The 14,771-nt window shown below is 33.1% G+C and overlaps 1 protein-coding gene across 1 annotated transcript in view; it reads right to left on the bottom strand.

The window, feature by feature from the left end:
• The window catches only part of LOC150086083 (proteasome adapter and scaffold protein ECM29), a 367,922-nt gene that overhangs the window by 237,518 nt on the left and 115,633 nt on the right, over positions 1–14,771 (bottom strand). The window contains exons 15-18 of the mRNA XM_090374364.1: positions 6,603–6,801; positions 4,270–4,361; positions 1,929–2,063; positions 241–379 (exon numbers count right to left, since the gene is read on the bottom strand). Of these exons, the coding sequence (XP_090230490.1) occupies positions 241–379; positions 1,929–2,063; positions 4,270–4,361; positions 6,603–6,801 (565 nt within the window). The remainder of the gene's footprint in view (positions 1–240; positions 380–1,928; positions 2,064–4,269; positions 4,362–6,602; positions 6,802–14,771) is intronic.

The raw sequence follows: 14,771 nt of genomic DNA, 5'->3' as shown, positions 1-14,771 counted from the left end.
TTTATGCATCTCTAACACATGCACATAGAATATCTGCACAATTCAAACCAGCTTTGAGGTCAGATGTTCATACGAACAAAAATTATGCAATCAAATTAAAATAGGAATGTTTGAAAGGTTGATGTCATGTGTAAGCTTTGTATCCTTTTAAATCAAAATGCCTTATCTTTAAGGTGTGTGATTTGTCAAATACTAATTCTGAGTTTACTAGTTCTATACTAATATAATTCAGACACTTACTAATTAACTTTATAGCTTCTAGAAACCACCCTTCCTTAAAGAGTAGATCACTTTCTATGCCAGAAATTTTCAAGAGATATAACTTCCTTCCTAAAGTAAAGCCCAGTGCCAACAGAGATCCATGTTGAGCTTCAAAATGCTGGGAGAGGAGAGGTGGGAAAAAAAAATAATAATAAATAAAATAAAAATGAAAATTTAAACAAGGGAAAAAAAACCTACAAGACAAAGATGGCAATCACTGTTTTAAACACATTTATATAACACAATTACTTTCTTAACAGCTCCAGTTGTTCCATTAAATTACTATATTATTCTTAAAATACACTGCCCGGCCATTTTATTAGGACCATGGAGGTTTATGCATATTTAAATATGCAGCTATCTATGTTTTTGCATAAATAGTTGCATATGTAAATAAGAGTTCACACAGTTAAGTCATGTGACGACTAGTGCCCAAATCAGTTTACCAGCAATGGGGAATGGACAAGATGTCAAAGACTTCCAGAGAGGTATGATTGTCAACACACATTTAGCAGGTGCCACAGCAAAGAAGACAGTTGTATTTGTTGAGTGTTCAAAGACTATTGTCACTCAAGTTGTTAATGAATGTACAAACACCCAAAAAACATCAGTGAACAGATTTCCTACGTGAAAAAAACCCTACAAAAAATACTATTGAAGCACTGACCTTCATATCTCATCTTGAACTAGAAAATACAGATGCACTGGACAGGAACACAAAGGATGAATGTAGGAGGACAGAGGATAATCATATGGTACAATGAGTCCAGAGTTGAGGTTATCATAACTGATAGAAGAGTACACATAAGAAGAACATCAAATGAGGCACAGGAACTATCTTGATGTCTATTGACAGTACAGGTTGCTGGAGAAGGTGCAATGGTGTGGGGGATATTTCAGTGGCATGCCATTATTCCCCTGATCTCACTGGAGGGCACTGTCAATGCAACCACCCTTCAAGCCAAATCTGTAAATATGGTTTGAGGAACACGAGGAAGACTTCAAACATCTGTACGGGCCAGCATAATCCTTGGATCTCAATCCTTGAGCATCTGTTGAAAGTCATGTTGAAGCAGTGATTCAGACTATAGACTAGTAGTGATTCTAATAAAATGAACATGCAGTGTTCATTTTATTAGAATTTATTATCTTCAGGATTAATATTTAAGAAAACACATCTTAACCTAAACATAAATCAAGCTGATTGCCTCTTTGGAAATCCGAAACTATTGCAAAGGAATAGTATTTAAAGATCAATTCATATTAATCATGCCAGGATTTGAATATATGTATTTTTTAGTTGTAGGACACTGCTTTAGTTATTACAACTTCCATCTAACTTTTATATGCTTCTCAAAACCATCAAATGAAGACTTCCCTTTTAACCCAAATGTAAGCCAGTCTATAGTTCTGATTACCTCTGACATTATCCTGTATTTGTTGAAATACAAAATAGTTTACTTTTTTAAAATGACCCTTACTGGTAGATATTAACAGTAAGTAACATTTTTCAGTGTGGTTTATAGGTTTATATTTTACTGCTGGAAAGACTCCCAGAAAGGAGTTGCTGAATATAGTTTATTCCATTTGTAATGCAACAAGTGTCATTTTTAAATATTACTCATCCTACATAAAAATGGCTTTTAATATATTAGAGAATAGATTACCTTTTGAGTGATGGAAGTCATAAGTAAATTTAACTCTTGTAAAAACAGTGCATCTTCAAGGCCACAGGCTAGCAGAAGAGCAGCCAACTGAGCTGCATTTTCTCTAACTTCTTCAACACTTGATATCATTAAATTCTATGTAAAAGATAAAGAATCATCAATTCAGGGAATATTCAAAATATATCTTCTAGAAATCTAAAAGAACTAAATTTTAAAAGTTCATTAGCCTGAAGATTTATCAATTCTTTTTCGCATAATCTTTGTATCACACTTTTTTTAATTTATTTTCTAATTATTATATACGAGGGTGTACCAAAAAGTTCATACCCTGACCTAGACAAAATATTAGTAGGAAGATGCCGTTTTTAATATAAGTTGTCTGCATATTCAATAACTAACATGTGAAATTTCATTCCCGTAGGTACACCAGAGGTGGAGCCCGAAATCTGAGGAAGGACACTAGGGTTAACAAAGTGGAGTATTGAGAAGTGATCAAGTTCCTGCATTTGAAGGGCAAGAAAGCTCAGGAAATTGACGAAGAAATGAAAGCTGTGTATGGACAAAATTGTCCATCCTATGACGCTGTAAAAAAGTGGAAACAGGAGTTCCAGTGCGATCAGACAAGTGTCTTTGACGAGCCAAGAGAAGGAAGGCCATCAACATCCACAGACAGTGAGATGGTTGCAATGGTTGAGCAGCTGATGTTGAGTGAATGTGTGACAATTCATTTCATCGCAAATGCAGTGGGAATTAGTTATGGGTCTGCCCACAGCATTTTACATGACCATTTGCACATGGCTAAGTTCTCTGCATGATGGGTTCCAAGCTTGCTGACACCTTTGCAGAAACAATGTCAAATGCAATGTTCTTGTCAACTGTTGGATTTGTGTAATGCAGATGTTGAGAACTTTTTTGATTGGTTGGTGACAAATGATGAATGCTGGGTGTACTAGTACGATCCGGAGACTAAAGACATATAAAAGCAGTGGAAGCACACCTCCTCCCCACCTCCGAAAAAGGCAAAGGCCACTCCATCTGCAAAGAAGGTGATGTTGTCAGTCTGTGTTTTGGGACAGAAAAGGGGTTATCCTGACAGATTACTTACCTCACGGTTCCACACTTACTGGAGAATACTACAGAAATCTTTTGAAAAAGTTATGCAATGCCTTAAAGGTGAAAAGGTGTGGAATGTTAACCAAAGGTGTCCGTCTTCTGTCAGACAATGCACCAGCTCACACGGCCATTGCCACCACCAATTTTGTTGCCCAGTGTGGCTATGAACTACTGCAGCACCCACTCTATTCTCCTGACCCAGCACAGTCAGACTTCTTCTTGTTTCGAAAAATGAAGAAACCAATGCATGGATGCCGCTTTGATTCATCTCAGGAAGTCATCAACGAAATTGATCATAGAAGTAGGGACTTCTATTATCAAAGCATTAAACAACTGATCCATAGATGGGAGAAATGTGTTGCTATACATGGAGAGTACACAGAAAAGGATTAAAGTTCCTGTGAAGTCTCACCTTTCTAGGGCTATTATTTCTAGGTAAAGGTACAAACTCTTTGATACCCCCTCGTATCTTTTAACATATGATTCTTCATGGTTTATATTGATGGTTTATCATGTATGTATTTCACATACAATGTGAAATACATACATGAAACTAAAACATATTACTAAATAGATAAATGACATACACCAACTAACATAATTTTTGACTAATTAGGTTAACTGAACCTTAAAGTGAAAATAAATTGTAGGCCCTAAATGAAATCAATTCAACTAAATCAATGTATTCAGGCATGAGTGATTAGGTTTAAGGCCTTGCATCTTGCAACATATTTTCACTTAAGTTCATTAAACTTAATTAGACAAAAATCGTGCAAGTTAGACTTCATTTATTTAGACATTAGTTAGAAATTAATGTCTTCCAAAGACACAGCTGCACTAGAATAAGTATATTTACTATGGGGTAATTACTACAAACTAACAATCCCATGTGAATCTCACTCTATCTATAAAAATAGGCAGATACAAGGTTGGTTGTTTTAGGATTTTATGGTGCATTAGAATGAAGGTACAAGGAATAAACTTCCATGTATATATATAATTTATTTTCATAATACTTATGTATCATGACCAATGTGTATTATGAACTTTTGTATCAAGAACAAAATGCTTATTTTTATACTAAAAAATGATGAGAGTGTTCAAAGCATATATGATATAGGGCTCAGCATTCAGCTTCTTTGACCTCCACAAAATACACTATAACTTAAATGAAAATTTTAATATAGGTGACATAACAAAATTGTAATTTAAAATATTTCATCCTTACCTTAATTACTGGAAGGTAATTTAAAAGATATTGGGGAAGAACATCAGGTGCCACAGCAGTAATTTCAAGCAAATTGTAAACAACACTTGAATCTGTATACATAAAAAATATTTATATTTAATAAATTTAATTTAAAATAAATTATTTAAAACAAATATACTGAAAATGTAAAAATAATTCCACAACTAAAAGAACACAGATTTCACATTTTCATCGAAAGATCGTTCACTTTTTTACCTTTTTTTTTTTTTTTTGTAAAAAATCAATTAGTCCCTTCATATGGTAAAAGTTTTTTTGTCAAATAAATATAAGAAAAATTAGGGCAAACATGTAGAGTGAAAAGACAAAAAAAAAAAAAAAAAAAAAACCAAAACAGAGAGGAATGCTACTATTTAGGCAGTTATATTATTACTTAGAAAATCAAGTCAATACCATGGTCACTGGTTTCATAATAACTACAGAGTTAATTCCTCCACTATTTTCTTCCTGTTGGTCTGAACAATACAGCCTTCCATTTCCCAATCACACTACATATGATTGCAGCACATTTTGTCATTAGTCTGCTAGCCTTTGTACACCATGAAAATTTAAATGGTAGCTTATCATTCATACTGTGTCATTATTGGTGGCACCTGTTCTCCTAGCCACCCATGATCATACCCATTTAAAGTCTGATTAGCACTCACTAGTACGTACCATGTTTTAGTGATGCTTACCAATTACTGTTATATCTCACACCGCACAATGTAGTTAGGTATGCCTACTGCCAAATCTTGTCCATGGTAATACAGTTATTCAAAGAGGCAGGGTGTTCAATATATAATTTTAAGTTCTCAGGTCAGTTTATCCATTTTTGAATATAAAAAAATTAGAAGTTTTTAGATGGAAAAACTCTACAGTAGCAGATTACTTTAAGGCACAGAAATCCAGTCCCATTTGAAAAAATGGCCAGAAAATCTTCCTCCTTCAAAATCAAATTAGTGATGACAGTCAAACCTGGTCTTTTTTTTTTAATGAGTGGAAAAATAACATCTAGAGCCACTGAAATTATGACAAAGAATGCCAATGGGACTAAGAAGCTCGTATGAAAGCCATGGTTTTCAGCCCAATCACTTAATGTGCATCATTCCCTAACAAGTAGTTTCATAGCTCAAGCTTCTATACACTGCTCGCTAAAAATTTATAAATGTCTGTTCAATTCATACATGACTGGATATTTTATCATCTGTCTTTCTTCAATGAGCATGAGTTGCTTGCTACCTTTGAGATATACTTATACTCTTCTGAGCACCACAATTAATAAAAAACAATGATCAGAAAGAAAAGGCTCACCTTAAGTGAGTGAATAATACAAAGGTCATTCAAATGGAAACCATAAAAATTGTACTTTGCAAACAATAAGAAAACTGTGAATGTCAATCTTCAATGCAGTCGCTATTACATTTGACACACTTCCTCCAAAGCTACATTACCGCCTGTCTTCCTCAAGACAAGTTTTGTAATTGGTATTGAAACCAGTCATGCACTGCAGTCTTGACCTCGTCATCTGATAAGTGACATCCTCTTACTCCAGCTTTTAGAGGACAAAAAAGGTGATAATCAAACAGCGCAAAGTCTAATCAGTGAAGGATAGTTGAAACAACACTAACCTTACATGCCATGGCAATTTCTTTGATGGTACTGAAAGAAAGTTTCCTTGCATGAGTTCTTCCACTGCCATGACTTCCGGTACCACAACACAATGTGCTTGTCCCAGCTAAGGGGGTACCCTCAACACTTTCAATGCTATTCTTATGCTTATTCACCTACTCACAGACTTGCTGTTGACTCATACAAGCTTCACCACACTGAGCCAACATTCTGAAATTAATTTAAGTAGATTTTATTCCTTCTTCAATCAAAATCAGATTAAAGATTACCTTGGTGCATGATACCAGGGGTGTCATGTGAGCTCAGCATTGTTAAAAGACTTCAATCAATAACCTGACACAGAATTATCATTGCAAAATATGCATTTTGTGTTAATTTTACAGTTTTAATTTGAATGATCTTTGTACAATGGATTTCTTGCACGAACTATTTAAATTACTTTCAAATAGAGGAAATGATCAGGAGGACATTCTACCTTCAGATTACTCACACTCACCTCCAAATATACAAGAACAAAAACAAATTTCTGCCAGAAACATTAATTTTTCTTCATGTGCAATGTTGAATACATATTAAAAAAGGTAAATTTATTAAACAAACTATTATTTAATAAATATTTTACATTTAAGAAGTTTCTAATAAACAATATAAAAAAAAAAAAAAGATAAATAAATTATACATACCAGTGTATGCAGGAAGAAGTTGAATATGGAAGTTAATATAGTGGTGAACTGAAGAAGGATCTAGTTTCTCAGTACATAATAACAAATGCTTTACATAACTAGATATTGCTGGAGCCTGATCTTGACGTCGTTCAGATTCCAGTAAATCCACAGGAACTGCAGCACTGTCTAGTAAACATCTCCTCATATAATACAGCATCTAGAAAAGAGTAAGTACTGTATTACTTTACAAATGCAATTACCAATTGTTGAGATCATCAAGCATAAAAATAATGAGCATGTTTTTGTACCATAATAATTAAAGAACAAAAAATATATATAATTACAGATTATCTTGTATGTGCATTCTATGCACTGTGAATTTTAATCTGTGCTGCTGAATTTATTTCCTATAATATAAATAATACCATATCACAAAGCCTAATAATTTGACTAACAGTTATTCTACAACCTTTAGCTTGAAATTATCCATAAATGTGTTAACCTGATATAATCCATGTGTTATCTCTATTTTTGAACATTATTATCCTAAATAACTGACTGTATTTCATTTTTCAAAATTTTCTGACTTCAGATGCAGAAATCGAAGGACCTTTCCTTCCATGCAATGTCTTTGGGGCTCCTCCGTAGCCAGGTGGGCACGAGCAGCAGTGCATAGCACACGCTTCTTGATTAGACCGGGGTTCGAGCCCGTGACCACCAATTACGGAGGATGCGGAAAGGTCAGGGAATGACCACCGCATATCCCCGGAGCAATGTGGCCTTAGTTGCTAATGCTCCTAAAAACCAAATAACAAACATCTTTGGTAATACAATAAATGTTATTCTACATTAAATTTAGTGCTATACACTTCTTATATTATAATATATTTTCCACATTTGTCCAAATATTAATATTTTACCATGATACACTATTAAAGATTAGATAATAAAAAATGGAGTAACAAATCAATTAGGCATAATATCTTTTTCCATATTTATGAAAATTAAGTAAATAAGTTTAAAGTGATGTATGCTAGGACTGTGCACCACTTTAATTATATTATTTACTCCTCTCCAATACTCATCTTGCATATAGCAATTGTCAACAAATCTGGCAATTTTTTTTTTTAATGGTAACCACAAACATGAAAGCAATTGGAACTTACAGTACTCTAGTCCAATATGGTCTTAGGGTTGAGAAAACAGAAAATACTTGTTCGTGGTGAGCTTTAATTTCTGTAGATCATAATTTTCAGGAAATACATATGAAGAAAGATTGTCAGAAAAGATAAGTGAAGAGGATTACTTTTCTGAGTTGAGGTGAACTGTGAATGGATGTAATTATAAGTACACATTCAGACTTGTTTGGAAGAAAGAGGTGGGAATTACAAATTCCAATTCACAAGAACAGCACTGATGGAAATATCTGTAGAAAAAGGAATGAAGTAGAAAGAGAGTGAACAATGTGTAACAAGAAGTGAAGTGAGCTTGTAAATTGAAAATCATCAATTAACCTCAGTGCTCTCTTTTGGATAGAGTACAGGAGTTTAAGAGAAATTTTAAGAGTGTCACAACCCAGGTGGAAACATAACATGGTAGCGAATATTTGTGATTTATACAGAGCCAGAAGCTGTTTAGAGGAAGTGCAAAATAGAAAATTTAGCTTTTTTCAAAGGAAGCAATACCTGTGATATGTTTAAGCAAAGAAAGGTGAGAAGCCAGGGTAATTTCAGTAAAGATATGTGATCTTATCTAGAAACCTGAGTGTTAACGTTCGTCGTCCATATCTAATCTCCGATTCGTGATCTTTTGTGTTCATGTGTGAAGACAAATAATCATGGCATTTCACGAGCATGCGCAAGGATAAATAATCTCTCTATTTAAGATTCAACCTCGCACACTCCGTAATTTCCATTCCTGTGATCATGACGCAGTCAAAAAGCATTGTTTGCTTCAGGAAGGAAAATCGTTTTTCAAAATTTGTTTAACTCCACTTGATTTTTTAATTAATTTTTTAAAATTCTATTTTGAATTTTAGTTAATTTTTGAATTGTGTTCAATTAATTCTTTAAGGTAATCATTTTGCGTTAATCTTTTATTCGTTTTAATTTCTAGAGAGTATCATCCAGAAGTGTCCTACATATCTGAGGTAAATTTCTCTTATTCTTCTACAAATATTGATATCAATGTAGAATGTATTGAGCACCATAGCTCTGTTATATATTATCAAATTCATATTTTAAACTCTTGTTGACCATTTCATTCACCTCCTTAAGATACTAGGCCCAAATTTACCATGTTTCTTTTCTAAAATATTGCCTTCAAAACAATATCGTTCTGAAATTTGCCAAGGACAAATTAAATCATAAAATTTTGAGCATAAAGCAACTAGCACTTGACACATCGCATAATGTAGTTAAACTTGCCTTAAAATCTCGGTATTCGAATAAACAAAAATAACTTCCCCAGGTTAGGAAACTTCACGGCAAATTAAAAAATTATCTACATCCAAACGATTGGTCTGTATTGAAGACCTCCACAGATTTGTGACGTGAAACACAAGCCACAGAAATAAAAAACAGACACACCAACAAATTGAATACATTATCACAGGTATTCATACATGTTCATACAAGTTCAAACACATGCTCACAAGCTTTTGGCCAAGTGCATATGAGTTCGTATCAGAATGCTTCAGTTGGTGCTCAAATGCCCCCTTGCCCAATGTGTAATGTATCTGCATATCAACAGGTTACAAATCTTTCCTCGTATACACTATTGCAGGACCAAATTGCACTTTTATCCACAGGATTAAATTATAATTTACCACCTCGCAAGCTACCTAAAAAACAGTTCATAACAGATACTGAATTTGATCTTCGTAATGGTCCACAAAAAGAGTTATTTATTCAACAAGTTAATCAAGTGGTGAATAACATAAAAGACACGCGACTGCCTAAATTGAATACACATGAAAGTACAGCTTTACGTGAACTTCAGGAAAATAAAGACATTATTATTCAGAGAGCAGATAAAGGAGATACAGTTGTAATACTCAATAAAACTGATTATATAAATAAGTTAGATTCAATTATATCAGATACCTTTACTTATCTTAGGGTAGACCTGGTACTATTACCAATCTGGCCAATCAGTACAATATTAACCACGTACCGAAAAAAATGACTACATTACCATGTCTCAGTTAAAGGAATTGAAGGCCAGAACAACATTCCTGCACTTTGTTTCTTACATTATTTGTAAAATAATAAGAGGAGTTTACCTCGATACAGTACGCAGAACACTTCCGTATGATACTCTCCAGAAATTAAAACGAAAAAAATCAAAAACTTACATTAGAGTAACAAATAGTTTAAAAAATAATTAACAATCAATTTAATGCAATTAAAAATAAGAAAATTAAAAGAATTTTAACGAAAAAAATTGCAAAACGATGTTCCTTCCTGAAGCTGACAACGCTTTTTGACCGTATGTCGTGATCCCAGGAATGAAAATTACCGGATAGGGGTGAGTATGAAACTTAAATAGGAATTATTTGTCTTCATGCATGCGCTTACAAGCCCACGAATCGGAGATGAGATATGGCCAACGAACATTAACAGAATTTTCGTGTAATTTAATTTCTATGGTTTCTGCAATTAATAGTCGTGTATAATTACGTTAGACACTAAGTATTTTAGCCTCATTAAATAAAAACATACGTTAATGAAAAACACTTTTTTTATTTAACGAGGCCAAAATACTTAAGTGTCCAACATAATTATACGCGACTATTAATTGCAGAAACCGTAGAAATTAAATTACACGAAAATTCTGTTAATGTTCGTTGGCCGTATCTCATCTCCGATTCGTGGGCTTGTAAGCGCATGTGCGAAGACAAATAATCCCTATTTATTTCATACTCACCACTATCCGGTAATTTTCATTCCTATGATCATGACATATGGGCGAAAAGCATTCAGCTTCAGGAAGGAAAATCGTTTTGCAATTTTTTTCGTTAAAATTCTTTTAATTAATATTCTTATTTTAATTGTGTTAAATTGATTTTTAATTATTTTTTAAACTATTTGTTACTCTAATGCAAGTTTTTCGATTTTTTCGTTTTAATTTCTGGAGAGTATCATACGGAAGTGTTCTACATACTATATTGAGGTAAACTCCTCTTATTATTTTACAAACATTGTTATCAACGTAGAACATATTGAGCATTACAGCTCTGGTTCTTACTATTGTTTCTTACAGAAACTCAGCATTTTCATTCTTAGCCACATGTTTATAATATTATAAAACCCTTTACACAGGCAATACAATTTGGGTAAAAAACTACAATACATTATTTAATAAACTTAAGGACTGTAGACTCGGCGATAATGATAATTTATTCTCACTGGATGTAACTTCCTTATATACAAATGCAAACGTTGAATACACATTAGATATTCTTTGGGATATATTAAACAATAACTCTATACAAAGCTTTCTATTAGAGAAATTTTTCATCAATTAAACTTTTAATTGAAGCCAACTTTATCACCTTTTGAGACAAAATATATAAACAAATTTTTGGTTTGCCAATGGGATTGAGTCTAAGCGGCTTAATATCGGAGGTCTATCTCTCAAAGATTGAGTGTATACACTTGACGCCTTTTCTACCCCATGTCACATACTACAGGAGGTATTTAGATGATGTTCTGGTTAGTAGCACTATTCAAGACATTTTACATTTGTTTAATAATATTCATCCTAGATGCAATTTTACATTGGAAAGGAAATATACAGATACTAAGTCATTTAATTTTCTAAATTTCATGCTTACTTGGGACACAAATAAAATCCAATTTAACATCTGTCGTAAACCAACAAACACCGGTATGCTTCTACATTATAACAGCTATCACCCATTCACCTACAAAAGGACTATTATCTTTAATCAGTGCCTATAAATATCTGCCTATAAATATCTATAAATATCTGCCTATAAATTTCTCAATGCCTATAAATATCTGCTTTAGACTCAGAAATGCAAAAATATTAACCAGCAGATTCTTAAACAGGGGTTACCTCCTTGCTACAATAAACCGAATTGGGGTACAAGCTAAGGATAGTAACATCCAACAATAGTAACATCAAAAAATACTTTATTTCTGTCCCATACATTTAACAGTGGCTCAAGCAGCTTGACAGATTCTTTAAAGATACCAAATTTAAGATTGTGGCCAGGCCACTATGGAAATTACATGCTATACTGAACAATCGCTCAGTCCTTTCCTCTTTTGCAACACAAACAAATGACTTGGTATACATTTCTTGCAGTGATTGTGACTTGTCTTACCAAGGATCTACACAATTTCTGCTCATTGTTCATGTAAAACAGCATGCATCCTGAGTTTGTGATTCTCATTCAGCAGCGTCAGAATTGGCCTTTCATGCCATTAACGAAAAACATACATTTTTATTTAATAAGGCCAAAATACTTAGTGTCCAATGTAATTATATGAGACTATTAATTGCAGAAACCATCAAAATTAAATTACACAGGAATTCTATTAGCGTTCGTTGTTCATATTTAATCTCTGATTCATGATCTTTTGTGCACATGTGCAAAGACAAAACAATCGTGCCGTTTCACACATATGTGTGAGGACAAATAATCTCTCTATTCAAGATTCAATCTCTCACACTCTGTAATTTTCATTCCCGTGATAACAACACATGGTCAAAAAGCATTGTCTGCTTCAGGAAGGAAAGTCGTTTTTCAAAATTTACGTTTAACTTTATATGATTTTTTAATAAATTTTTAAAAATTGTTTTTTGAATTTTAGTTAATTTTTGAATCGTGTTCAATTGATTTTTAACGGTAATCATTTTGCGTTAATCTTTTATTCGTTTTAATTTTTGGAGAGTATCATACAGAAGTGTTCTACATATCATACTGAGGTAAATTTCTTTTATTCTTCTACAAATGTCTTTTGGAATAGAAAATTTATGTGAATTTAAAAAGGGAGAAATAAAGGAAGAATAAGTAGATTACATTTATCAGATGCATCACACATCAACAAATTTAGTTACCAATACAAAATCGAGGCTATTTCTTTAATTTGTACAATAACAATGATCAAGAGTTAATTGTATATACAATTTTATTCAATCAAATGATATTTATTTCATTTTGACTGATTTTTTAAAATCATTTTTATTCATTATTTGGGTTGATAAAACCCTGTTGTGTGTGTATTAAAGAAATGTATTTTTAATAAACTTAGTAACAAAAGCCAATTTTATGATTAATGCACAAATTAAAATGTCTGATATTAAAATTCAAATATAGCAGTGGTTCAGCAAATCAGTGTTTCAGCAATATTCTGAAATTATATTTAAATTATGTTGTGGAAACAACAACAAAATTACCAGGACAAACTAAAAAGAGGTTAATGGCAAATTTTAGAATATGTATATATATATATATTAAAAAAAATGTCAATTATGAATTAACATAATGGAACACTATTCTGACATGGCTTAATATTAACACAAGTTAGGATAGTATTCCTTTATCTTATCTTCATTCATTTATAATGAATAATCATGTAATGTCCTTCTTTCAACAAATTATGTAAATTATCAGGGGGAGAAACATCACTTCTTTTTCAAAATTAATTTTTATCATTCATCAAGCTTACTAAAAATAAAAAAAACTCAAAAGATTAGAATGCAATCCAATAATGTTATCAATTAAAATTAAGCAAATCATTCAGCTTGTGTCCTCCATGGCAGTATAATGATTATTCCAGTTGCCAATCATTTGGAAAGGTCCAATTGATTCTTGTCACCAATCAGTAAAATTTCTAATGGTGTTTTTTTTTTTTCCATTCAGGGCTGATTTAAGTGATCACAGGAGGAGGAGGAGAGCTTTCTCTGGGATTTCTTTCCAACCATCCTGCAAATAGCCATGAAGATACACACAGGAAAAGCAGGAAATAGCTGCACAAAAGAATGCTTATTATTTTTTTCAGAGGTAGAGGGGTAACATATGTGCAGTAAAAGCCAGCAGTTTTCCATATGTACTGATAATTATGTGATGTTAGTAAAAAGTATTAAATATTTATATATAAGTTAAATAAATTTGCAGCCATTGTCAATCCAATGCAGAACAGAGGCCTCCTCAACAAGTCATGTTGGGGGTATGGACCATAATCTACCTCACTAGTCCAGTCAATGGCTTGAATCTCAGTCTACTCAAAGAGTGTATGCACTCCCACTCCTGACCACTCAGCTACTGTGGCCTCATATAAATTAAATATTTAAATAAAAAAAGATTTATTATAATAATAAAAAGCATTACATTAGCAATGGCAAATGATGAAAGGGAGCCAACTTATACAGCATCAGCAAAAAAAAAAAAAAAAATTCCTTAAATTTCATGTTGTGGAAGTTTGTTCCAACATTCAATTACTCTCTGGCTGAAAGCAAATTTTCACTCATTTATCCTACAGCCATCCTTCCTCAATTTAAATTTATGTTTGTCATCTGAGAAAGAGTAAGGATGCCATCAGCTCAAACATGGCATCAGTAAAAGAAATGGGGTCAAACACTGAAGTACAAAGTCATCCATACTGGATAAAGCAAAGGACTGTTCAGTGAGACCAAGAACCACTGTTATTAAAATGCATGCTCCATGACAATGCCACAATAAACACAATTATCAGACCTGGTAATGGATTATCGTTATTCAGTCAGGACTAAGTCATGCAGTGCATGTTTCAGAGCTTCCCGAACTGACATTGACATAAAGTTATGAAACTGTTTGTTGTTTATTTGGTTTTTAGGAGTATTAGCAACTAAAGCCATATTGCTCCAGGGATATTCGGTGGTCATTCCCTGACCTTTCTGCATACTCCATATTTGGTGGTCACGGGCTCAAACCCCGGTCTAAAGTTATGAAACATCCACTGCACAGAACAAGACTTTTTTCTTTAAGCCTATCACCTCTTTGAGCCACCAAAAAAACATCTGCGGTAAGAAATTAACAAATAACAAGAATGTCATACAGGTCTAATTGCAGTTGTTTGACTCTAGTTTCTCTGAAGCAGGTATCCATGCATTCATACAGTGCAAATGACTAGACTGCGGTGGCACTTACATAGGAATATAATGTTATGATGCCTC

Source organism: Mastigoproctus giganteus, chromosome 5 (genome assembly GCF_048544385.1).
Source record: "Mastigoproctus giganteus isolate SK-2022 chromosome 5, ASM4854438v1, whole genome shotgun sequence".
Taxonomy (NCBI): domain Eukaryota; kingdom Metazoa; phylum Arthropoda; class Arachnida; order Uropygi; family Thelyphonidae; genus Mastigoproctus; species Mastigoproctus giganteus.
Note: the sequence above shows the minus strand (reverse complement) of the source record. Positions and strands in the feature narration are given on the sequence as shown.